We start from the raw sequence: 26,394 nt of genomic DNA on the forward strand, positions 1-26,394 counted from the left end.
ATTTATTTATTCATGAGAGAGACAGAGAGATGCAGGCAGAGACCTAGGCAGAGGGAGAAGCAGGCCCCATGCGGGGAGCCTGAGGTGGGACTCGATCCCAGGACTCCAGGATCACGCCCTGGGCCGAAGGCAGACACTCAACCGCTGAGCCACCCAGGCATCCCTAAAATTAACTATTTTTTAAAAAATTCTATATTTTGTGTAAAACGTTCCTTAATAGACCATTCATCAGTATACTGCTTAGTACTATGGAGGTGAATAGTCCAGTGATAACTGCCAGGAGATGTCTAGAAATCAAAACCCGCTATAATTTTAGTTTATTTATGTTATTAAATCATTTAACTAATACTTATAAAGTGGCTGCCTGCATAGTGTTTAGGCTTGAGGAATTCTAAGATAAATGGTGAAGTGCTTGCCCTGAAGGAGTGCATGCTGAGAGAATGGACTCTGTTTATATAGAAGAATGTATAGTGTCATGAAGAGGCAGTAACAGTGCTGTGAGACTCGAGGGAGAGCTTATTACTGTTGGATGAGAAAAAGCTAGTAATAGGTTCAGAGGCTAAGATTATTATTATTATTTTAAGATTCATTTATTCATGAAAGAGAGGCGGAGACATAGGCAGAGGGAGAGGCAGGCTCCCCATGGGGGAGCCCTATATGGGACTGGATCCCAGGACCTTGGGGCTATGACCTGAGCCAAAGGCAGATGCTAAACCCCTGAACCACCCAGGTGCCCCCAGAGGCTAAGATTAAAATCATATAATCTTACATGTACAAGAGATTTGAGAGAGTAATATGATCCATTGGCTTTAAAACTTGAATGTAGGTGAGCCCCTCAAAGTTGTGAGGAAGCCTAAGATGTGAAACAGAAGAATTTATTTTGGTGTGTGTGTGGTGATTCAGTAGCACATCTGCCAGATCATAGTTGAAAATTGCCCTGCTCACATTAGTCCTAGTAGATTATATCCTTTACAAGAAAATCAAAGCCATCCAACATGATTTTCACCTAAAAATTTTTCTGTGGTTCTTCATTCCTGCCTAAGGAAAATAAATATCCCTTTTTGGGAGTAATATCTGGAACACTTAAATCATTTGCTTCTAATCACACAGCTAGCAAATAATAGAGCTGGATTTGAATCCAGGAAGTCTGGCTTTGAAGCTTGTCTTTGACACTACACATGTGCAGACGACCTAGGTTTACATATCATCCTAGTTCTTCCACTCATAAACTGAGAAACTCAAAGACTGAGTTTCTAGTTTTGTTTCTCCAGCCATAGAATGAGATAGCAAGATTTGCCTTACAGGATAGGATGATGGTGGCTTTAAGTGAGATAAGTTAAAAGGTGATTTAGAAACTGCAGAGTACTATCCACTTGTATTAATATTTTACTGTTAAAATAGCAGCTAATTAACTATGTTTCATAGACCGGGAAACTGAAGCTAGAGAAATTAGGTAATTGTCTTCTATCACTGTAGTTAATTAAGTGGTAGAGTCTGTGTCTGAACTCAGTGGTGAAGGTCCAGCATACAGATGACCTGTGGGATTTCTTTAAATCTTGTTGAGCCTTTATTTCTCCACTGTTACTTCCTCCTGCTCCTTAAAGCAATACATTTAAAATATATTGCTGCTAGCATCCTATAGTTAGAAATGTTTGGGAAAATTTCATCTACTTTGGGAAATTTGGTTTACTCTTGCAGATTTAACTATGATCTCTGTGTATATGGCTTTTAAATCTATTCTTTCAGCATTGACTTAGCATCTTGAATGTTGTTCCAGATCAGATTTTAGTTTTTCAAATGGGCTTTTTGACTTCTTTTTCTTCTGTTTTGCCAAACTTGAATGAAACCTTTTACACCAATGATTTTTAAGTGTTTTCAGTTACTGTCTCCTGCTGTCACTTCTGTCTGTCCTACCTATTTCTGTAATTGCCATCTTAGGAGAGAAATATAGACATCTATTATCTCATGCTTAGATAATTAGTTATCTTTTAACTGATCTATGTTGAGTCTTTTCTTTGCTTCATTTTATATCCTGCTGCCATATTGGTGTTTTTCAGTAATTTTTTTTTTTTTCCTTCTCAGAAGCCTCAGATTCATTGCCTTAATCCCTTAGAATATTAGCTTTATGCTAATAAATTGGACAATCTGGTTCTAATCTTTCTTTCTAAAGCTGTCTTGGTTCCTGAATGTTCACTCACGTGTTTGTTCATTCAACAGATACTAAGTACATGCCTACTTGGAGTTAAGTGTTGACTTCCCAGGGAGTTGACTTATTTAATAATTGGTTTATAGACAAAAAAGGTAAATAGACATATGTTAGATACCAGTAAGTGCTGTGAAGAAAAATGCAACTGAGTAAGGTATAGCCTGGGGACTTGGAGGAGGGTACGGGCAGGTTGTTAGTTATTTTAGATGAATGGTCTTGGAAAGATCTCTGAAGAGATGACATTTGAGCAGAGACCAGAATAAAATGTGGGGATGATGTGAATATCTAGGGGAAGAAAGTCCCAGGCAGAGAAATCAGAAGGGGCAAAGTCCCTGTGAGAAATAGCAAAGAAGCCAACGTGGCTGGAGCAGAGTGGACAAAGGGAGAGAGGGAAAGGAGATAAGTTTGGAGATATAATGTGGAGCCTTGGTAAAGACTTTGAATTTTAACTGTGATGGTAACCATTGAAAGCTTTGGAATGATATGAAGTAATTAATGTTTAAAAACTATCACTTGGGGTGCCTGGGTGATCCATTTGGTTAAACATCTGCCTTCAGCTCAGGTCGCGATCCCTGAGTTCTGGGATTGAGTACTGCATCTGACTCCCTGCTCTGGGGAGTCTGCTTCTTCTGCCTGTCTCTCTCTGTCTCTCTCATAAATAAAGAGGTTCCTTTTTTTTTTTTTTTTTTTTTTTTAAGATTTTGTTTATTACTTTGCTATGTAGAAACTGGACTGTAGGCAGGTGGGAGAGGAAGTGAGGAGACCAGTTGGGATGTGAATGGTGGTTTAGACTAGAGTGTAACAGTGGAGGTGGTGAAAAATAGAGCTATTCTGGATATGTTTTGAAGGTAGAGGCAGTGGATTTGCTTATTGAAGGGATGTGAGGAAAGTTTTATATGGCATTTTTGTTTGTTTTTGTTTTTGTTTTAATTATAGGCTTTAGGACTTTTTTTTTTTTTTTTAAGATTTATTTATTTATTTATGATAGACAGAGAGAGAGAGAGAGAAAGAGGCAGAGACACAGGAGGAGGGAGAAGCAGGCTCCATGCCGGGAGCCCGACGTGGGACTTGATCCCGGGACTCCAGGATCGTGCCCTGGGCCAAAGGCAGGTGCTAAACCGCTGAGCCACCCAGGGATCCCCTTTATACGGCATTTGGATGAATTAATGGTTTTCTAATATTCTGAGATAGAAGAAATTTGGGGAAGAACAAGTTGGGTAGGCTATAGATGTACAATTTTTTTTTTTTTTTTTAAGATTTTATTTGAAGGAGAAGAAAGTATGTGCAGAGGGGAAGGGCAGAGGGAGAAGAAGCAGACTCCCTGCTCAGCAGGAAGCCTGACATGGGGCTGGATCACAGGACCCTAGGATCATGACCTGAGCTGAAGGTTACATACTTAACAACTGAACCACCAGTCACTCCCAAGTTATGTCAGGTTTGAGGGTTGTTTTTTGTTTTTGTGTTTTTAGATTTTTATTATACATCTAACTGGAGATGTAGGCAGTTGGAAATATGAATCTGGAGTGGAGAAAGGGGATTTAGAGACAATTACTAGTATGTAGATAGTTTTTTTTTTTTTTTAAGATTGTATTTATTCATGGGAGACACACACAGAGGCAGAGACATAGGCAGAGGGAGAGGCAGGGTCCCCACAGGGAGCCTGATGTGGGACTCGATCCTAGGATCCTGGGATCACACCCTGAGCCAAAGGCAGACACTCACCCACTGTGCCACCCAGGTACCCAGCATGTAGATAGTATTTAAGACACTTTTTTTTTTAAAAGACTATTTATTTATTTATTCATGAGAGAGAGAGAGAGAGAGAGAGGCAGAGACACAAGCAGGCTCCATGCAGGGAGCCCAATTTGGGACTTGATCCCAGGTCTCCAGGATCAGGCCCTGGGCTGAAGGTGGTGCTAAACCGCTGAGCCACCTGGGCTGCCCGTATTTAAGGCACTTGATGAGATCACCAGATTACCTCATGGGTGAAGATTTTTTAGGTCTGAACTCTGGGGCAGTCAACATTTAGAGATCAGGAGGAGGAGGAGGATTCAGCAATGAATAACAAAAAGGAGCCACAAGAGAGGCATCGTAGAGTTCAAGCGAAAATCATGTTTCAGAGAGGAGTAGGTTAACTGTATCTTGTGGTTCTGGCCTGGGAATTGACTCTTGTATTTGAGAATGTGTAGGTCATTGGTAATCTTGAGTAGTTTCAGTGGAACAATGCAGACAAAAACTTGATGGTAGTGAATGGAGGCAAATGAGACAGCAAGTATAAAAATTCTCAGAATTTTGTTGTAAAGGGAAAAAAAAGGCGGTGGGTTGAGAAGGTTTATGTCTCATTGGGATTGAACCAGTAAAGAGAAAACAAGGATGCTGGAGAGATGAGTGGGGAGAGGGGGGTGGTAATAAACAGGAGCAAAGTTCTTGTGATTGGGCACTCCCCCAACCAAATGGTAATATTGTTTATTGTATGCCTTTTCTTTCTCTTCCATCCCATTTCTGTTGACTATGGAAATTTAACTGTCTGTGACAGGCCAGATACTTGTGTCATTGGATAAAACAAAGTGGTGTAAACCCATGAATAGACTTGTCCAAAGTCCCATGGTAGCTGTTGACATACCAAGACTGGACTCACTCCCAGGCCATTGCTCTACCCATGACTGTCTAGTGCCTCCGTACACAATGATGGGAACCAAATGATGGGAACATTGGCTGTATTTTCAGGCTAGGTCTCCTTCATTCTTGCAGCTACTCTCAGTTGATTCTGTCATTATTTGTTCTTATTTTTGTATTTTCTCCCATTTTTTTGCTTCCATTTTTCTTACCCAGTATTTGTTGTTGTTGTTGTTTTGACTCTTGATTTTCAGCATCGGTAGCATTTTATGATTGCCTATAATTACTGATTCTTGTTTTTTTTTTTAACTTTGCAGTTTTTAAAAATTAGGTAAAATTAACATGTAGTAAACTGCACATATTTAAAGTGTACAGTTTGGTAAATGTTGACAAATGTATATACTTGAGAAACCATCACTACAATCAAGGTGGTGAACATATCTACAATCCCCCAATGTTTCTTTGTGCCTCTTGGTATTCATTCCCTCCCTCCACTTGTCTTGTTCCCAGGAAACCACTAAACTGCTGTCACTGTAGATAAGTTTGCATTTTTTTGGACTCTTATACAAATGGAATGTTACGTTCTCTCATGTCTGGCTTTTTTCACTCAGCAAAATTATTTAGAAATATATGTATGTTGTGTGGATCAATAGTATTCCTTCTTGTTGCTGAGTAGTAGTATCCCATTGTATGTGTATGCCATAATTTGTTTATCCAGTCACCTGTTGGTGGATATAGGGGTTGCTGATAATTTTTGTTATTTATATAGAAAAGTGCTATGAACTTTTTTTTAAATTGACTTTTAATAGAGGGTGTGTGAGTGAGTGGGGTGAAAGGGAGAAGGAGAAACAGAATCTCAAACATACTTCCTGCTGAGCATGGAGTGTGATGTGGGGTTGGATCTCATGACCCAAAATCATGATCTGGGAAGAGTCAGATGCTCAATTGACTGAGCCACTCAAGCACCCCAGTAACAAACTATTTTGATTACTGTAGCTTTGTAATAAATTTTCAAAGTAGGAAATGAGTCCTTTTTTTAAATTGAGATATAACTGACATAAAACATGTTTTAAGTGTACATGATCTTTTTTGGGATAGTTTTGGCTATTTGGGGGTCCCTTAAGTTTCTTTTTGAATTTTAGAATGGGTTTCTCTTCTTCTGTAAAAAGCACCATTTTTTTTTTTAATTTTTATTTATTTATGATAGTCACAGAGAGAGAGAGAGAGAGAGAGAGAGAGAGAGGCAGAGACACAGGCAGAGGGAGAAACAGGCTCCATGCACCGGGAGCCCGACGTGGGATTCAATCCCGGGTCTCCAGGATCACGCCCTGGGCCAAAGGCAGGCGCCAAATCACTGCGCCACCCAGGGATCCCCACCATTGGGATTTTGATAAGACATCTATTGATTCTGTAAATTGCTTTTTTTCTTTTTAAGATTTTATTTATTCATGAAAGACACACAAAGGCAGAGACATAGGCAGAGGGAGAAGCAGGCTCCCTGTGGGGAGCCTGATGCAGGACTCGATCCCAGGACCCCAGGATCGTGACCTGAGGCAAAGGCAGATGCTCAACGATTAAGCTACCCAGATGCCCTTATAGTTTGCTTTGGATGATATTGTCATTTTAGTAATAGTAAATCTTCAATCCATGAACATGGGATGTCTTTCCATTTATTTAGGGCTGCTTTCATTTCTTTTGTTGGTGTTTTCCATATATAAATTTTCCAGCTCTTTGGTTAAATTTGTTCCTAGGTATTTTACCTTTTTTTTTTTTTTTTTTAATGTTACAGATGTATTTTCTTAATTATTTGAATTCTTCATTGCTAACATATAGAAATGTAAGTGTTTTTAAGAATTGTGTTCTGCAGTTTTAGAGAATCTGCTTATTAGGTTTAACAGTTTTTGGTGGAATCTTTAGAGTTTTCTACTGACAAGATTATGTCATTCATTGCAAGCAAAGACTTACTTTTCTAGTTGGGATGCTTTCCATTTCTTCTAATGGCTTAATCGCACTTGTGAAATTTTCAGTACTATGTTAGAAAGAAGTGGTGAAATGGGCATCCTTGTCTTTTTCCTGATCTTAAGAAAAAAGTTATTATTCACCACTGAGTATGATATTCACTCTGGATTTTTTTTTATGTATGGACTTAAGTGAGGAAATTCTCTTTTTCATGTTTTGAGTGTTTTTATCATGAAAGGATATTGGATTTTGTCAGGTCTTTTTTTGTATCAGTTGAGATGATCGTGTGGGTTTCTTCCCTCATTTTAAGAATGTGGTGTATTGTATTGAATGATTTTTTATGTTAACTTTCCTTGTATTCCAGAAGTAACTCTCACTTGGTCATGCTGTCTAGTCCTTTTTTTTTTTTTTTTTTTTTTAAAGATTTTATTTCTTTATTCGTGAGAGAGACAGAGGGGCAGGGACATAGGCAGAGGGAGAAGCAGGCTCTCCATGAGGAGCCCAATGTGGGACTTGATCCCGGGACTCTGGGATCATGTGCCCTGAGTCCAAGAGAGATGCTGAACTGCTGTGCCACCCTGGCGTCCCTGCCTAGTCTTTTTTTTTCTTAAGATTTTATTTATTCATTCATGAGAGATAGAGGCAGAGACATAGGCAGAGAGAGAGGCTCAGAGAGAGAAGCAGGCTCCATGCAGGGAACCTGATGTGGGATTCGATCCTGGGTCTCCAGGATCATGCTGTGGGCTGAAGGCAGGTGCCAAACCGCTGAGCCACCTAGGCGTCCCTAGTCTTTTTAATATACTCTTGAATTCAGTGATGCCAGGGTGGCTTTGCAGTTCAGTATCTGCCATTGTCTCTTTTTTTTTTTTTTTTTTTGTAAGGTTTTTATTTATTTTAGAGAGTTCACAAATAAGCAAGGAGGAGGGATGAGGAGGGCAGAAACTCAAGCAGACTCCATGCTGAGCGCAGAACCTGACATGGGGCTCCATTTCACAACCTTGAGATCATAACCTGAGCTGAAATCAAGAGTTGGATCCCTAACCTGCAGCCACCCATGTGTCTTGTTTCCAACTTTATAGTGCTTATAGTCTAGCAGGGCAGAGAACACCAACAACTAAGTCAGTGAAATAAAGTATTACAGGCACAATGAAGTAGAAGTACAGGTTCCTATGGTAGTCTGTAGAGAATCAGGGTAAGCTTTCAGGAGGAAGTGACATATAAACAAATCTAAAGGATGAGTAGGAATAATATAGTTGAAGAATATCCTGGGTTTGGGGTACCTTGGGTGACTCAGTGGGTTAAGCTTCAGGTCATGATCTAGAGTCTTGAAAGCAAGACCCAAATTGATCAAGACTCACTGCTCAGTGGGGAGTCTGTTGCTCCCTCTCTCTTGCCCCCCCCCCCCCACTTGTTTCTCTCTCTCTCTCTCTCTAAAAGAATATCCTGGGCAAAGAGGAAATATGCCTAAAGATTTAACCTTGTTGGGTTCCTTAGAGTGACATAGAAAATGAGACTAGAGAGATGTGGGCTAAAGGCAGCCCTACAAGAGTGCTATGAATTTAGCAGAGCATTGTTGGAGAGGAAGAATACTGACCCAAATCTTACATTTGCAGAGGGACCAAAGAAATGATCTTCAAGGTTATTAAGAACAGAGGAATCCTTTTGTGTCTCTTTTTTCTTCCAGATTTATATTTTTTGCTGTGAGGTACCCTTTTCCTTATTTTATCTTTTGTTAATCTTTAAGGTTTCCTTGGAAGTTTCATTTCTGAGTCAATTATTTGACTTTTAAAGCTTATCTTCTTTTGTAGAAATAGAAATAACAGCTATAGGGAGTACATAGGTATGGGATTATAGTTACTTGCCTTGAAACGTTTACTGCTCAATTAAAACATTTAATATTTAACTGTGAAGCTATTGTTTTTGGAAGGGTATTCAGAAAACCTTAGCATCTCCTTTTTATATGATCTACAGCTGTTCCCTATCTAGTAATAAAGGGATTAAATTAATAAAATTTGAAGTTTTGTAGAAATATTGTTCTTTAAAAGCATTTTATAATTGTAAAGAAACCAAACAATGCAAATATTCCATTACTGAACTATAAAACTTTTAAGATATAAAGCTTTGTATTCTTATTCATATTTTAGGTCTAATTTATATATCCATATTATATTCTTCAAAATAAGTTCACTTTTCAGAAAGGAATTTAATAGTACCTTAGACTTTTTCAGATATTTTATGAGAGGTTAGTATATCATCACTGGTTTGTTTTTAGAAAACCGGTTTTACAGTGATGGTCACTGTATCATTGTTTTTGTCAAGATTATCAACATCTTCCTTGTGAGATCCAGATAGCCTTAGAATCACTTCTTTCCTATGGAGAATAGCTTCTTAACTTTGGAATGAGTTCTGTCCCTTTGAAAATTTGTCCCCGTCATGATGATAATGAGAAGGAGATAGTAGATTGATTGCCTGCTATTTCTATAAGTTCCTTATAATTAATACAGGCACTAGAGAGTTACACTCATTAAATTTGGTATGTAAGTATTCAGTATGTACAAATTAAAGTAATGATGTTTCTAAAATCAAAATCTAATTTTTTGCCTCCTTAGCGCTGGCTGACGGAGCAGAGAGCTCAATGTCCTCATTGCCGGTAAGGGTTTTGCTATGATTATTTGTGACTGGAAAATAGTAAAGCGATAGGGTTAGAGTATGCCCTAATAATCAGTTTTTCTGCAAACTGGTACATTTCTTCTCTTTGTGAATACAGTAAGCAATCTGTCCAGATAAAGAAATGCAAACTAATTTATCTGACTCAGAATTTTATAAGATACTTTGTTTACCTTCTTTTAGAGACTCATTCTGTAACTTTTTAGAGTTTAAAATGGTTTTTTTTTTTTTTTTTTGATTTGGTTTTTGTTTTTTTAAGAGAGAGGGAAGAGGATGAGCAAGAGGAGAGGGAGAGAGAATCTTTTTTTTTTTTTTAAAGATTTATTTGAAAGAGCCTGAACCTGCGTGGGTGGGGAGGGGCACAGGGAGAGGCAGAGAGAATCTTAAGCAGGCTTCAAGCCCAGTGTGAGCCCAACATGGGGCTCAAACCATGATCCTGATATCATGACCTTAACCAACATCAAGAGTTGGACGCTTAACCAACTGAGCCACCCAGTCACCCCTAAAATTGAAAAGTTTTCTAATTAATACAGATAAAATGAAAAGACCTTCTATTTCAGATACTTCATGTCTGATCTTTTCATTAAATAACACTTTCAAAAGAAATGTTTAGATTTCATATCTATTTTTCTAGACATTTTTCTAGGAGTATACTGATACATACAGTTTTTTTCTAGAAATATAACCAATGATATACTATTTTGGTTTTTTTAATATAAAATATGGTAGGACCTTCCTTGATAATGTGAACATATATGTCATTTTTAAAGAGTATGAATAATAATCCATTGTGTGACTATATGTTGATTTATTTATGCTTATATTCAGACATTTAGGTTGTTTCCAGTTTTGGTTTTTTCATAGAATGATGCCAGATTACATTGAAAGAAAGATTTTTACCATTTTACCTTCCTAATAATAGATCCAAAAGTCTTGCCAATACTGATTATTACCAATCTATTGTTTGTCATTCCATTAAATGAAAAACATCTTGTTTTTAATACACTTTTTTTTTTTAAGATTTTATTCATTCATGAGAGACACACAGAAGAGAGAGAGAGAGAGAGAGAGAGAGAGGCAGACACAGGCAAAGAGAGAAGCAGGCTTCATGCACGGAGCCCGATGTGGGACTCGATCCCTGGACTCCAAAATCACGCCCAGGGCCAAAGGCAAGCGCTTAACGGCTGAGCCACCCAGGCATCCCTTTAATACACTTTTGAAAAAATGATTGAGGGCAGCCTCTGTGGCTCAGCGGTTTGGCGCCGCCTGCAGCCCGGGGTGTGATCCTGGAGACCTGGGATCGAGTCCCGCATCGGGCTTTCTGCATGGAGCCTGCTTCTCCCTCTGCCTGTGTCTCTGCCTCTCTCTTGCTCTCTCTGAATGAATGAATGAATGAATGAATGAATGAATGAATAAATAAATAAATAAATAAATAAATAAATAAATGAAACTGAGCATCTTTTGAAACATATTTAGCTACTTATATTTCACTTTTGTTCACACTACCTCTTCATCTTATTTGATTGTCCATTTTCACTTTGTATTATTTTTTTTAATTAATTTTTAAGAAAACCACTATCACATAGAACTTTCTGTATTGATGAGATATTCCATAGCTTTGCTATCTAGTTCCACTAGGTATGTGGCAGTTGAGCACTTGAAATTTGTCTAGTGACTATGTAATGAAATTTTCTTATTTAATTTTAATTCGAATTTTACATAGTCACATGTGACTGGTGGCTATCATTTTGGACAGTGTAACTTTAGACTGAGGAATTGAGAATTCAGTCTATAATGTGAATTCTTTTTGTAATGACATTAAGGTAGGAATAAATTGCAAACCATACTTTTCATTGACTTATTATTTTAATAGTAATATGATATGAATATGATTGTGAGCTCGGTTTTGAGGAATGTGTTTATTTGATAATTTCTTTTTTTTTTGCAACTATCTTCCTTCACTCTATAGTGTCCTCAAGTTTTATGCATGTTGTAGCATATGTCAGAGTTTAATTCCTTCTTAAAGCTGATTTATATTCCATCACGTATATGTATCACATTTTGTTTATTTGTACATCTGTTGATGGACATTTGGATTGCTTCCACTTTGGGGCTTACTATGCATAATGTTTCTATGATCATGGGTGTGCATCTCTTCTAGACCTGCCTTCAGTTTTTTTGAATATATACCTTGGAAATGATATTGTTGGATTATATGGTAATTGTGTTTTTAATATTTTGGGGTATAGTTGGCAAATAAAATTGTAAGATACTTGAAGTGTACAGTGTGATGATAGACATATGTATGTATTGTGAAAAGATTCCATTGAGTTAATTAACACATTCATCATCTCACATGATTACCTTTGGAATATGTTTATGTTAAAAAATAGTCTTAAATTTCTGAATTAGAATATATATACATATTTTTTCTCCAGTGCTCCACTCCAGCTAAGAGAACTAGTGAACTGTCGTTGGGCAGAAGAAGTAACACAGCAACTTGATACTCTTCAACTCTGCAGTCTCACCAAACATGAAGAAAATGAAAAGGACAAGTATGCCCTCAGTTTTTTTGTTCAAATATTTCATAGATATTGCCATATGTTACTTTAATGATACTATTGAAAGTTTCTTTTTCAGTTTATAGATGAACATTTAAGTATTTTTCTTCTGGCATGGTATGGGTATCACTGTTTTGAAAGAAGCTTCTAATTCTTGATTGGCTGCTTTTATGAGAGCCTCTCATAAAAGGAGTGAAACTGCTAATGTTTGCTAATCTCTCTTTGCTCTTTTTTTTTTTTTTTAAGAATTTTATTATTCATAAGAGACATAGGCAGGGACATAGGCAGAGGGAGAAGCAGGCTCCCAGTAGGGAGCCCGATGTGGGACTTGATCCTAGTAGAAGCTCAACTGCTGAGCCACCCAGGCGTCCCTCTCTTTGTCTTGTTACCTCTTGGTCCCTTTTTCCTTGGTTTGCTGAAGGTGCATATATGCCATTGATAAAGAATTGTTCCGATAAATTTCCTATATTATAAAAGGAGTGTTCTAAATTTGGTAGTGTGGAATCATGCTAATTGAGCTTCCAGATAGTATCTAACATGCTGATTTTTTTTACACTTTTATTTCCATTTGGTATTCAGATTACTTGCAAATGAAAAATATAAAATGTAGACCTATTGATGCATTTAAGTTCAGGGTACTTTATTAGTGAGAAGCTTTTGTTTTATGATTTATTTGGGATAGAGGGAGCATGCAGGAGGAACAGCAGAGGGAGAGGGAAAAACAGAGAAGCAGACTCCCTGATAAGTGTGGAGCCTGACATGGGGCTCAATCTCTCACCCCTGAGATCATGACCTGAGCCAAAATCAAGAGTCAGATGCTCAACCAACTGAGCCAGAGGTGCCCCTAGTGAAAAGCTTTTTAGGAAATGCAACTATGGGGAAGCCTGCGTGGCTCAGTGGTTTAGTGTCTGCCTTTGGCTCAGGGCGTGATCCCGGGATCAAGTCCCACATCAGGCTCCCTAGGGAGCCTGCTTCACCCTTTGCTTGTGTCTCTGTCTCTCTCTGTGTCTCTCATGAGTAAGTAAATCAAATATATATTTTTTAAAGAAATGCAACAGTGTGTCTCTTTAATAGGCAACCAAAAACTTAAAAAATTTTTAACTATAGTAAAATACACTTTATATAAAATTTACTTCTTAACCATTTTTAAGGATACACTTTAGTAGTGTTAAATATATTCATATTGTATACCAATCTCCAGAACTTTTTCATCTTGCAAATCTGAAACTCTCTACCCATTAAACAATAATTACCCATTTCTCGGGATCCCTGGGTGGCGCAGCGGTTTGGCGCCTGCCTTTGGCGCAGGGCGCGATCCTGAAGACCCGGGATCGAATCCCACGTCGGGCTCCCGGTGCATGGAGCCTGCTTCTCCCTCTGCCTGTGTCTCTGCCTCTCTCTCTCTCTCTGTGACTATCATAAATAAATAAAAATTAAAAAAAAAAATAATTACCCATTTCTCCTTCTACCAACCTTGGCAGCCACCATTTTATTTCCTGCTTCTTCTATAAGTTTGACTGCTCTAGATTACTCATACAAGTGAAATCGTACAGTGTTTGTCTTTTTGCTACTATTCCTTGATTTTGCATAATGTAGTTTATATTAGAATTTTATTCCTTTTAAAGGATAATTAATTAATATTCCATTGTGTATGTGTATCACATTTTGTTTATCTGTTCATCTATTCATGGACATTTGGATTGCTTCCACTTTTGGGCTATTGTAAATAATGCTACTATGACCATAGGTATTCATCTTTTCTAGACCTTGCCTTCAATTTTTTCTTTTTAAGATTTTTAAGTGATCTCTACACCACAACATGGGGCTCAAGATCAAGACTTGTACGCTCTGCTCTATTGGTTAAGCCAGCCAGGCATCCATTTTTTTGGAAATACAACCAGCAGTGATATTGCTGAATTATATGGAATTCTGTTTTTAATATTTTGAAGAACTTCCATACTGTTTTCCATGGCAACTGCATCATGTTACATTCCCACCAACAGTGTACAGGATTCCAATTTCTCCATCTTTGCCCTAGGTAGCCATCCTAATGAGTATGAGGAAATATCTTGTGGTTTTGATTTACATTTATCTGATGATTAGGATGTTGAACATCTCTTTGTAATGCTTATTGATTATATGCACATCTTTGGGGAAAAATGTTAAGTCATTTGCCCATATATTTTTTTAAAAGATTTTATTTACTTATTCATGAGAGACACAGATAAGCAGAGACATAGAGGGAGAAGTAGGTTCCTCGCAGGGAGCCCAATGCAAGACTCTATCCCCAGACTGGGATCGCGCCCTGAGCTGAAGCCCACGCTCAACCACTGAGCCATCCAGGCATCCCAATTTGCCTGTATTTTAATCAAGTTTTTTTTTCTTTTGTTGAGTTGTAAGAGTTCTTTATTTTGGATATTAACTCTTTATCGATACATGCTTTGCAAATACAGTCTTTTTTTTTTTTTTTTTTTGCAAATACAGTCTTATTCCATAGATTGCCCTTCCAATCTGTTTATTGTGTCCTTTGATGTACAGAAGTTTTAATTTTTTTTTAAGATTTTATTTATTTATTCATGAGAGACACACAGAAAGGCAGAGACAGGCAGAAGGGGAAGCAGGCTCCATGCAGGGAGCCTGATGCAGGACTCGATCCCAGGACTCCAGGATCATGCCCTGGGCCAAAGGCAGGCGCTAAACCGCTGAGCCACCCAGGGATCCCCTCAGAAGTTTTAATTTTGTAAAAACTGTATTTTAGAGAGAGTGCACAAGTGAGGGGAGGCAGATGAGACAGACAGACAGACTCACTCTTATACAGACTTCACACTCCAGCATTGTGCTGGATCTCATGACAATGAGATCCCAAACTGAGCTGAAACCAAGAGTTGGATGCTTAACTGACCGTGCCACCCAGGCACCCTCAGTTTTAAATTTTGATGTAGTTCACTTTATTTATTTTTGTCTCTCTTGCAGGTGCTTTTGGTGTCAGTAAGAAGTAATTTTGAAATTCAGTATCATAAAGCTTTTCCTCTATGTTTTCTTCTAAGAGCTACATAGTTTTAGGTCTTTTATCTATTTTAAGTTAAATATTGCATGTTAAAAGCTAATGGTTTTTGTCTGCTAGGGCTGCCATAACAATATCACAGACTGGGTGGCTTACAGAATACATTTATTTTCTCATAATATTGGGCCTGGAAGTTTAAGGTCAAGGTATTAACGACTTGGTTTCTGGTGAGGCCTTTTTCTTTGACATTGTGGGGTTCCTCCTTGCTGTGTCTTCACAGGGCCTCTTCTCTGTGTGTGAAACTTCTGGTATCTTCCTCTTCTCGGACTGATACCAGTTTTGTTCGGTTAGGATTCCACCTTTAGGACCTCATTTAACCTTCTTTACCTCCTTAAAGACCCTATCTCCAAGTACATTTTTTTTTTTTTTTCTCCAAGTACATTTATATTGGGCTTCAACATAGGAATTTGGAGAGGATGCAATTCAGTTTATAACCAGGTCCAAATTAATGTTTTACACGTGGATATCCATTTTAAGGGGAAATTCATTTTTTAAAATTGAAGTGCTCATTTCTCATGGGAGTATGATATTATGTGTGTGTCTTGATTGTTAGCATTGGCCACATGTGGGACAAATATTTTTATATGTATATGTGTTCATGTAGGTATGGACTCGTGATTTGTTTATAAGATAGAACTTACAGTGATGCTAGGAAATGATGCTATATTTACACTTTATTTAGAAATTAATCTGGGCAGCCCCAGTGGCCCAGCGGTTTAGCACCGCCTTTGGCCCGAGGTGTGATCCTGGAGACCTGGGATCGAGTCCCACGTTGGCCTCCCTGCATGGAACCTGCTTCTCCCTCTGCCTGTGTCTCTGCCTCTCTCTCTCTCTCTCTGTATCTGTCATGAATAAATATTTTAAAAAATAAAAAAAATTAATCTGCATTTGTCACAATTGTATAGAGTCTTTATAAATTAATGAAAACAATAGTTTAAAAGATTTTGTGTTCACATATGATTTTTTTTAGCTTATAGAAGCATGGAATGCATTTTATATTGTTTCCTGAGTTATAATCTGTTTAAAATTAACTTGTTTTCTAAACTTAGGAATTTATTCAGTAATTATCATATAATTTTAATTAATTTAAGCTATATTTTCTTTTCATAATATATAGATGTGAAAATCACCATGAAAAGCTTAGTGTATTTTGCTGGACTTGTAAGAAGTGTATCTGCCATCAGTGTGCACTTTGGGGAGGAATGGTGAGCAGAAAAAATTTAGCATATTACTTTTAGCTAGAGACTGGAAAGCACCAAAATACTTGTTAGATTTAGATAGAAAATATTATTTTACTCTGCTTATAGATTGAAATTTAAATGCATCTGATTTGTAGCAGAAGGTATCACATACACCATAAACTTCTTTTGTGGGAGATATAGATTTGGAATGTGCATTGCTTACATAAATACATTATTTTAGTTGGAAAAATAGAAAATGTATATTTGTAAATCTTTTATTGTAGGATCAAAGTCTTATTTCTGATTAAAGGACAGTTGATCTGATGTCCTGGCCACAATTTCCAGATTCAGTTTCAAATGAAACAATTTTAGATATTTGTGAAACAATATGAACGCAAACATCTTGATCTTATGGGTTTTTTTTTTCTTTTTTCCAGTTTAATTCAAAAGTAGTTTTTAAGGCATTGTACCTTTTATCAAGTCTAAAACACTCAAGTCAGTTTTCCTGTAAACAGCCTTTGTTTCACAGTTTCACTGTTTAATTAATATTTAAATTGTATACCTATGTACTAGGTGCAATTCATGTAAATAGGCTTGAGAACAAACCCAATAGGTTTTTGGTGGGGAGAGTTAGTTGTAGTGGGAGCAGAAGTTGCTAGACAACTAGACATAGCTGTTAGCAATAAGAATTGATCATTCTTGGGGTACCTGGGTGGCTCAGTTGGTTAAGTGTCAGATTTCTGATCTTAGCTCAGGTCATGAGTTCAGACTGAGTTGGAACCTACTTAAAAAAAGAAAAGAATTGATCATTTTTTGGGTATCAGCATATTTCAGGGAGAGAATGACAGGCAACATGGTTCAGTAGAGCTCATTTTAGAGAGTTTTCTGCTAGGATTTGAGTACTAATGTTCTGAGTAGAAAAAACTGAATTCTTACAATTTAGTACTTAATTAAATATGTGGATTTAGTAAGAAGCAATGGGAACATTCTTTTCTATATGTTAAGTGGACATACAAAAATCTACATCTTTTTTATTTTAGAGACCATGGTTGGGTGCTTTTGTTAAACAAGACAATGCTAAGAACTTACCTGTTAATAGTAAGGTGTTGTGGGTTTTTTTGTTTTAGGCTTTATTCATTTTAGAGAGAGTGGGCACAAGTGGGAAGGGCAGAGGGAGTGGGAGAGACAATCCCAGGCAGACCCCACGCTGAGCACAGAACCCAGTGTGGGGCTCAATCTCGTGACCCCAAGATCATGATCTGTGCAGAAATCAAGAGTTGGACACTCAAACAACTGAGCTACCTAGACAGAAGGAGTTAATTTTGCAAAGGCCTAGTGAAAAGAAATTTGAAAACATGAAAAAGGGTAGTTAGTGCTGACCAAGAAGAGAGTGGCAAATAAAGTTGTGTCAGATGGTTTGAGCCATGGTTAAAGATTTTGGTTCTTTCTAAGGAATACAGATTTCTAGATGAGTGTAAATGTTTTCCTGAAATTCTTTATCTGTAATCATTAAGGATTTCCTATATGGGCCAAGTGATCTTGAGAAAGCTCTTGTGGATTTTAACAAAGTAGACAGCCAAAAAAAAATTCATTTGAAAATATTTACTAGTTTCTTAGTATCCACGAAGTGTTAATAAAGAAGTATGAGTGGTTGAGGTAAAAAAAAATGTTCTAAAACTATTCTTAATTTAAATAGCATGGTGGACATACCTTTAAACCTTTGGCAGAAATTTATGAACAGCATGTTACTAAAGTGAATGAAGAAGTGGCTAAACTTCGTCGGCGTCTCATGGAACTGATCAGCTTAGTTCAAGAAGTGGTAAGACTACGACTGAAAGATCATTATCCATTGTATAGTCTATCTTATGTAATATATGTATTTTTACAATACAAATTATGTTGAAATCGAGATTTAAAAATTTGAGAAGATATATTTATAGTCAGTTTCACCAACTTCAAACTAGCTGAGGAATTTGCATCCAAACCCCTGGCCTGTTCCACATTTGGAACCAGATAATTGCCTTTTCTTATGCAGAAACAGAAAATCTGTGAATGAGTTAAATAAGCCTGTTTGATATAGTCCGTAATCGACTTGTAAATAGTATTGACTTTTACAAAGTCATTGAGTCATTCTTTGGACCCTCAGCTTTTGGGAGAGTTTCTGCTACCAATGAATGAACTATTTCTGATGTCTTGAATTAGAACTCTACAGAATTGCAAGAGTGATATTTAACACTACTCTTCAGATACTTTATAGGTCAAACAGATTTGGTTGAGTTATTTACCACTTATTATTTATATGGGGAAATGTGACACAAGTTTCAAACATTTAAGTACTGAATATACTTTTTTTTTTTCTTTCTTTTAAGATTTTATTCATTTATTCATGAGAGACAGAGAGGCAGAGACATAGGCAAAGGGCGTAGCAGGTTCCCTACATGGAGCCCAAGGCAGGACTAGATCGCTGGATGGGGGATCATGCCCTGAGTCGAAGGCAGATGCTCAGCCACTGAGCCACCCAGGCGTCCCCTGAATATACTTTTGGAATTGCTGGAATGCCAGTTGTAGCTAGTGAGGTTTGGGGCCTTTTCTGATTTAAGATATCTTTACTTAACCCTTTCAGGAATCAAGATTCAAAGCATTATTTTATAACATTTTTTTTTATACAAAAAGTTTCTGAGTTGCATATATGCTACCTACAAAGTAATCTTGGAATATAAATAACTTGAATGTCTTCTCTTTGGACTTCATCTAACTCCTCTTTTTTTACTGTTATTTTCTCTTGGCAACTTAATTTGATCTTTAGGGAGCATGTCCTAACTTTGAAATTCTCACTGCTTATATTTCTAATAAGCATAGGAAAGATTACTTTTTATTTTTAGTGGTATGCTTTAAGAGTCTGCAATGTGTTCTGTAATCTTTGAAAATCCTGGTTTTTTTTTTTTTTTCTTTCTCTGTTCTAAAAAATGTTTTAAACTTTGTAAACTAGAGTACATACAGTGTTTGAAATTTTTCATTTGTTTTAGTTTTACATGATGTGAACCTGGCATCAGTATACTTTTTTCTTTTTGAATAGTGGTTTTTTTATCAGATATGATTGGGGCTTTGAGTATTTGTTTTGTATATGGTATTTGAACCAGAATTTTGTAATTACATATCTTTCACTGTTAAAAGAGCCTGTACTTTATTGTTTTGTTTACTTTTAAGAATTTTGTTCCTGCTTCATTTCAGTGCACGATTTTTTAAAGCAGTGAGTTGCCTATGATATATAAACAATTTAAAAGTATGATTGTATTACAATTTTTAAAGAGGAAATCAGCTTACTTTAAGAATAATTGCAGTGATTGTGTTATGTCTGCTTCTGTTTTAAAAATTCAATTTTTTTTTTACCTGTTTATCTTCTAGGAACGAAATGTAGAAGCTGTTAGAAATGCAAAAGATGAGCGTGTTCGGGAAATTAGGAATGCAGTGGAGATGATGATTGCACGATTAGACACACAGCTAAAGAATAAGCTCATAACACTAATGGGTGAGTGTTTTTCTATGCTGTTGTAATATGTGGTGCTTTGAGCCTCCTTGAAGTTCCATCTTGAAAGGGTAAAGGTTGGTGAGTTGTTATAGGCTAGGAAAAGATGGCCTTTGAAAGTAAAAGTTCCACCTGTTAAATGTCCCTCTGAATCAAATAACGTTACACATAATTAATATAACTCCCATTAACCCCATGGATATGTATGCTTCTAGTTCTTTAGGCTAGTGATTTACAATGAAAATGGCCTGGTTCAGCAGCCATGGCTTCCTTGTCATCATCTTTTTTTTTTTTTTTTTTCTCCCAACATCTAAAGCAGTTTCTTCCTTCTCTATAGTAATTCTGTACAGTAATACAGAATTACTAGTAATACAGAATTCTCTATAGTAATAATAAATTATTATTATGTTCTTTATTCTTGTGTGTTTCTAGTTTCTTGAGACTATTCCTGTTTGGGCTTTTTGTTTTGTTTTTGTCTTTGCCTTTTTTTTTTTTATACAGATTCTTATGTTTAAAGAACATACCATTTGTTGACATGTAGTGTAACATTTGGCCAACTTACTGTATTTCTTTTTAAGCCACATTTAAATTCTGGGAAAGAAGTACTTCAGAAGAGTTGATTTGAGTAAAAAATGTACTCTTTTATATATGTTTGTATTCTTTTAGAAAAAGCAGTAACAGTTTCCTTAGAGAATATATTGTCATTGTGTATTCCTAGATGAACTTAATAGATCTGAATTGCAATTTGTCTAAAACTGTAGTTAAGGTTGATTCTGAAATCCCCTTGTCAAAGCTACTGCAATATTAGATTAGGCCTTTTAAAGCTCTGGGGAAATTTTTTAGGGTAGCTTTAGTGACCTTTTATTTACTTGAAATCAATTCCTTGTTATTGACTATGTTCAGTGAAAGTTAATTTCATTTTTAAACCAGTAATGAGGCTGAGTGTTGGTGTTTTGCTGTCTTTTAAATAGGTCAGAAGACATCTCTAACACAGGAAACAGAGCTCTTGGAATCCTTACTTCAGGAGGTAGAGCACCAGGTAATGAAATAATAAATGTAATGAAATAAAAGTTTATCAACAGGCTTAAAAAAATTTGGGGAGGGGCAGGATTGTGTGAGACCAAAAGATTGGGAGATCTATGTTCTATATTAGGCATTTTTATGAATTAGGAATCAGCAGATTCTTCTCAAGTTTCTCCATCGTGTTTGGGATTTATTTATTTATTATTATATTTTATAATATATATAATATATGTAACATAAACTATATTATAAATTATATTATGTTATTTATTTAATAAACTTAATAAATTTTATTTAATAAGATTTATTCTGTTTTGTAAGAACGCTATTATTTTTGTAGGGAATAGCCTGTAGAAATCTGTGAATCTATAAAAGATGAAAATCTTCTGACATTGTGACTTTAAGTGGTGATTTTGAGATAAAATGTTGCCAATTATATGTAGTAATTCTTATGGTAAAATTAACATTTTTATTTATTAACGAAATTTTTTTAAAAGATTTTATTTATTTATTCATGAGAGATAGAAAGGCAGAGACATAAGCAAAGGGACAAGCAGGCTCCCCTAATGCAGAACTCAATCCCAGAACCCCTGGATCACAACCTGAGCCAAAGGCAGATGTTCAACCACTAAGCCACCCAGGCCTCCCTGTTAAGGAAATTTTTATTAAGTATCAAATAGGTAACAGGCATTTTTTAAAGATGTTCAGAACATAGCAGTGGACAAAATGGCAAAAATGTTGAAGATGAATGAATAAAGTGCATAGTGTTACATATTTGATATATTAGTCTGTGTTATATTCGGTTTTGGAATTCTTGAATTCCTCTGAGTGCCTGATACATAGATGTTTCCTCAGATTATTCTCTTAATTATCATCCTGGGGATTCCATTTACTACTTTGCATTTTTTAAAAAAGATTTTATTTCTTTATTAGCATGATATGGGGAGGAGGAGGGAGCAGAGGGAGAAGCAGACTCCCCACTGAGCAGGGAGCCTGACCGAGGGCCAATTCCAGGACCCTGAGATCATGACCCGAGCCAAAGGTAGATGCTTAACTGGCTAAGCCACCTGGACACCCCTTTTTACTTCTTTCTTGGGTTAAAGTCCATATTTCCTGATTTCCATGGCTTCTACTCTCTTGCTTTACTTGTTTTAGTATCACATATCATCCTTAGCTTTCCTGAAAGGTTAATTAGGATTGATCAATCTTTGCCTTTGCCACTCCCTCTCCCTTTCCCTTTCCTTTTTTTTTCTTTTTTTTTTTTTTTAAGATTTTATTTATTCATGAGAGGCAGAGAGAGAGAAAGTCAGAGACAGAGGCAGAGGGAGAAGCAGGCTGCATGCACGGAGCCTGATATCGGACTCGATCCCGGGTCTCCAGGACCAGGCCCTGGACCGAAGGCAGTGCTAAACCACTGAGCCACTCGACAGAGAGACAGCACAAATGAGGAGCATGGGGAGGAGGGAGCAGAGGGAACAAGACAATCCTAAGCAGGCTCCTGCCTAACAGTGATTCTGATGCTGGGCTCAGACTCACAACCCTGAGTTCCTGACCTGAGCCGAAATCAAGAGTCAGATGTTTCACTGATGGAGCCACCCAGGTGGCCCTTCAGAATAAATTTTTTAAGACTGGATGTCTGAAAGTATTTTTATTCAGTTTTTTTTTATTCAGTTTTTATACTTGATTGACAGTTTAATAAAATTTGGTACATAAATATTTATTGAAAGACTCTTGTTTTTCTCTTTAGTATTCCCATTCTTAATTGTGCGTGTGTCTCTAGTCCAGAGACTATTTTTTTCCCCTCCAGAGAATAAACTAGCACGTTTCTGCTAAGTGTTGGAACAAATTTAAATCATCTGTGGTAGAGTGGGGGCAGAGATCTGGGGATCTATGTGCTTTTATTTTAACAGCTTTATGGAAGAATAATTGACAAAAATAATTGGCATGTATTTAAAATATATAACTTGACAAATTTTGATAAAGTATATAGCTATAAAACTGTCACTGTAATCAAGATAGTAAGCATATTCATCATCCCTCGAAATTTCTTTGTGCCTCTTTGTAAGTTTTTCTCCTGCTTTTCCCCACAGTTCCTTCCCCAGGCAACCCCCTCATCTGCTTTCTATCATAGATAAATTTGCATTTTCTAGAATTGTATTTAATTGGAATTATATATATTATGTACTTAATTTATGTTGGGCTTCTTCCAGCAAAAATTTTTTGCAACTCCTTCATATATCAATTGTTTTACTTGTGGGTAGTATTCTTTTGTTGTATTTATTTATTATTTATTTATTTATTTATTATTTATTTATTTATTTATTATTTTAATTTTTATTTATTTATGATAGAGAGAGAGTGAGGCAGAGACATAGGCAGAGGGAGAAGCAGGCTCCCTGCAGGGAGCTGGATGTGGGACTTACTTCCCAGACCTGTGATCACAACCTGAGTCAAAGGCAGATGCTCAAGCACTGAGCTACCAGGTGCTCCTATAATTAATTTTTGTATTTTGATCTTGTATCCTTCAATCTTGCTAAATTTATTAGTTCTAGTAGCTATTTTGTAGATTTCTGGAATTGCCTGCAGATAGTCATGCTATCTTTGAATACAGACAGTTTTCTTTTTGCTTTTTATTTAGTTTCCTGTCAGGTTTTGCTGACCAGAACTTCTAGTATAATGTCAATTTATGATGATAGCAGTGGGTTTATTGTAGATATTCTCTCTCTCTCTCTCTCTCTCTTTCTTTTTTTTTAAGTAGGCTCCATGCCCAGCATGGAGCCTGTGGTGGGGCTCAAAGCCACTACTGTGAGATTGAGACCTGAGCTGAGATCAAGAGTTGTTCAACTGACTGAGCAACCCAGGCCGGCTCTCTTATAGATATTCTTCATCAGGTTTAGAAATTTTATTCCCATATAATGGGATTTTTCATCAGGAAGAAGTGTTGGATATTGTCATTTTTTTTTCTGCAAGTTTTGAGATTATCGTATGGCTTTCTTTTTTCATTCTTTAAATGAATTAACTTTTTTTAAAAATATTATACCAACTTTGTACTTCTGGGATAAAAACAGTGGTTTGGTCAATGTATTGTCCTTTTAACGCATTATTGGATTTGATTAAATCAGATTTTGTTTAGACTTTTTGCATTTTTGTACCTGAGGTATATTAGATGGTAGTTTATTTTTCTCGAAGTATCTTTGTCTGGCTTTGTTATTAGAATAATGATGGCCTCAAAGAATTGTAAAGTATGCCCTCTTCAGTTTTCTGGAAGAAGTTGAGTAGGATTGATATTATTTCTTTAGATGTTTGATAGAATTTACCAGTGAAGACATTGGGGCCTTGTTTTCTTTGTGGAATGATTTTCAACTACAAATTCAATTTCTTTAATTGATATATTCTTTTTTTTTTTTTTTTTTTTTTTTTTTAAGATTTATTTGTTTGTTTACGATAGACACAGAGAGAGAGCGAGGCAGAGACACAGGAGGAGGGAAAAGCAGGCTCCATGCCAGGAGCCGGACGCGAGACTCGATCTTGGGACTCCAGGATCGCGCCCTGGGCCAAAGGCAGGCGCCAAACCGCTGAGCCACCCAGGGATCCCCTAATTGATATATTCTTATTTTTTATTTCATTTAATTTTTTTAGAGTGAGCAAGTGCCATGGGTAGGGGCATAGGGAGAGGAAGAGAGAATCCTAAACAGGTTCCATATCTGGTGTGGAGCCCAATGCAGGGCTCAGTCTCACAACTCTGAGATCATGACCTGAGCCAAAAATCAAGGGTTGATTGCTTAACTGGGTGAGCTTTGGTAGTTGGTGTCTTCCAGGGAATTTTTTCATTTCATTTGAATTTGACAAAAATATTGGTGCAAAATTTATGATATTCTCTTCCTACTCTTTCAAAATTTGTAGAATGCAGTGTTATCATCTCTTTCTTTCCTTTTTTTTTTTTTTTTAATTTTTATTTATTTATGATAGTCACAGAGAGAGAGAGAGAGAGAGAGAGGCAGAGACATAGGCAGAGGGAGAAGCAGGCTCCATGCACCAGGAGCCCGATGTGGGATTTGATCCTGGGTCTCCAGGATCGCGCCCTGGGCCAAAGGCAGGCGCTAAACCGCTGCGCCACCCAGGGATCCCATCTCTTTCTTTCCTATATTGATAATTTGTGTCTTTTTCTCCTGATCAGTTGGCTAGAGGATATCTATTTTTGTTGATGTTTTCAAAGACTTAGCTTTTGGCTTTTCTCAGTTGTTTTTGTTTTTTTATTTCATTGATTTTTGTTTCGATCTCATTGTTTTGCTTAAGTTTGAATTTATTTTGCTCTTCTTTTTCTAAAATCTTAACACAGAAGCTGGCATTATTGATTTGAGAAATTGTGTTCAAAGTGCTTTTTTTCCTTTGTGATATCCTTTCAACATGAGTCCTTCAGAAATGTTACCTAGTTTCTGCATGATAGGAAGTTTTTCTAATAATATGTAATATGAAGTCCAGTTTTGTGGTAATGCTGTATAGGTCTACTACGTTGTAAATTTTCTGTCTACCTGTTTTATTATTGAGAGAGGGCTGTTGACATTTTCAACATAATTGTCTTTTCTTTTGTCAGTTCTATCAGTTTTTGCTTCATGTATTTTGAAGTCATACTGTTTGGGTCCTAAACATCTAGAATTGTGTTCTCTTGATTTACTGTTCACTGTGAAAAGACCTTTTTATCCTTATAACATTTTTTGCTTTGAAATTTATTTGGTTTCACAGAGCCACTTCATCTTTAACTAGTGTTACTGTGACATATCTTATTTTGTTATTTTATTTTTAATGCATTTGTTTCTAAATATTCAAAATCTGTGTCTTGTAGATAGCATATAATTGGATCTGGTCTTTCAAATCTGGTTGGACAATATTTTACTTGTAAATGCGTTGTATTTACTGATATAGTGAAGTTTGAGTCTAACATCTTGCTGTTTGTATTCTCTTTGTCCCATCAGTTTCTTGTTACTGTTCTGGTTATTTTTGAATTGAGTATTTTTTTTTAATTTTGAGTATTATTGTCAATGAATGACACTGCTATCAATAATAAGCAGATTAATTTGAACTTATAAAGATACCCCACAGTGATCTACTTGATAATACATAGATCTAGAGAATGATGAGGAATTTAAAGTGGGGGGAAAAACATTACTAGTGATGAAAAGGAACACTGACAAAAAGGGAACAGTCTACCTTAAGATTAAGAAGATAGGACAGGGGCAGCCCCGGTGGCGCAGCAGTTTAGCGCCACCTGCAGCCCAGGGCGTGATCTGGAGACCCTGGATCAAGTCCCATGTCAGGCTCTCTGCATGGAGCCTGCTTCTCCCTCTGCCTGTGTCTCTGCCTCTCTCTTTCTCTGCATCTCTATGAATAAATAAATAAAATCTTTAAAAAAAAAAAAAGAAGATAGGACAGTTATGATTTTCTATTCTAGGATAAAATCAGAATACCAAAAGCAGATGCTGACAGAATTATAAGGTTCTGATAAAATCACTCTAGTGATTAAATATTTAACAAAATGATCGCACCAACTAACAAGATGTAAGAATAGAGGATATTTGAAAAAAAATTAAGAT

The 26,394-nt window shown here is 36.6% G+C and overlaps 1 protein-coding gene across 17 annotated transcripts in view; it reads left to right on the top strand.

Annotated features, from left to right (window-relative positions):
- The window catches only part of TRIM37 (tripartite motif containing 37), a 240,383-nt gene that overhangs the window by 2,320 nt on the left and 211,669 nt on the right, over positions 1 to 26,394 (top strand). For 13 of the 17 annotated variants that reach the window (XM_072779768.1, XM_072779756.1, XM_072779751.1 and 10 more), the window contains exons 3-8: positions 9,391 to 9,431; positions 11,887 to 12,003; positions 16,191 to 16,278; positions 17,951 to 18,073; positions 19,660 to 19,783; positions 20,752 to 20,819. In XM_072779768.1, the coding sequence (XP_072635869.1) occupies positions 9,391 to 9,431; positions 11,887 to 12,003; positions 16,191 to 16,278; positions 17,951 to 18,073; positions 19,660 to 19,783; positions 20,752 to 20,819 (561 nt within the window). Of the gene's footprint in view, positions 1 to 9,390; positions 9,432 to 11,886; positions 12,004 to 16,190; positions 16,279 to 17,950; positions 18,074 to 19,659; positions 19,784 to 20,751; positions 20,820 to 26,394 lie in introns of those variants that run through there. The other 4 variants (XM_072779760.1, XM_072779765.1, XM_072779764.1 and 1 more) reach the window with 2 other exon arrangements.

The sequence above is a fragment of the Canis lupus genome, chromosome 16, assembly GCF_048164855.1.
Source record: "Canis lupus baileyi chromosome 16, mCanLup2.hap1, whole genome shotgun sequence".
NCBI classification, from domain to species: domain Eukaryota; kingdom Metazoa; phylum Chordata; class Mammalia; order Carnivora; family Canidae; genus Canis; species Canis lupus.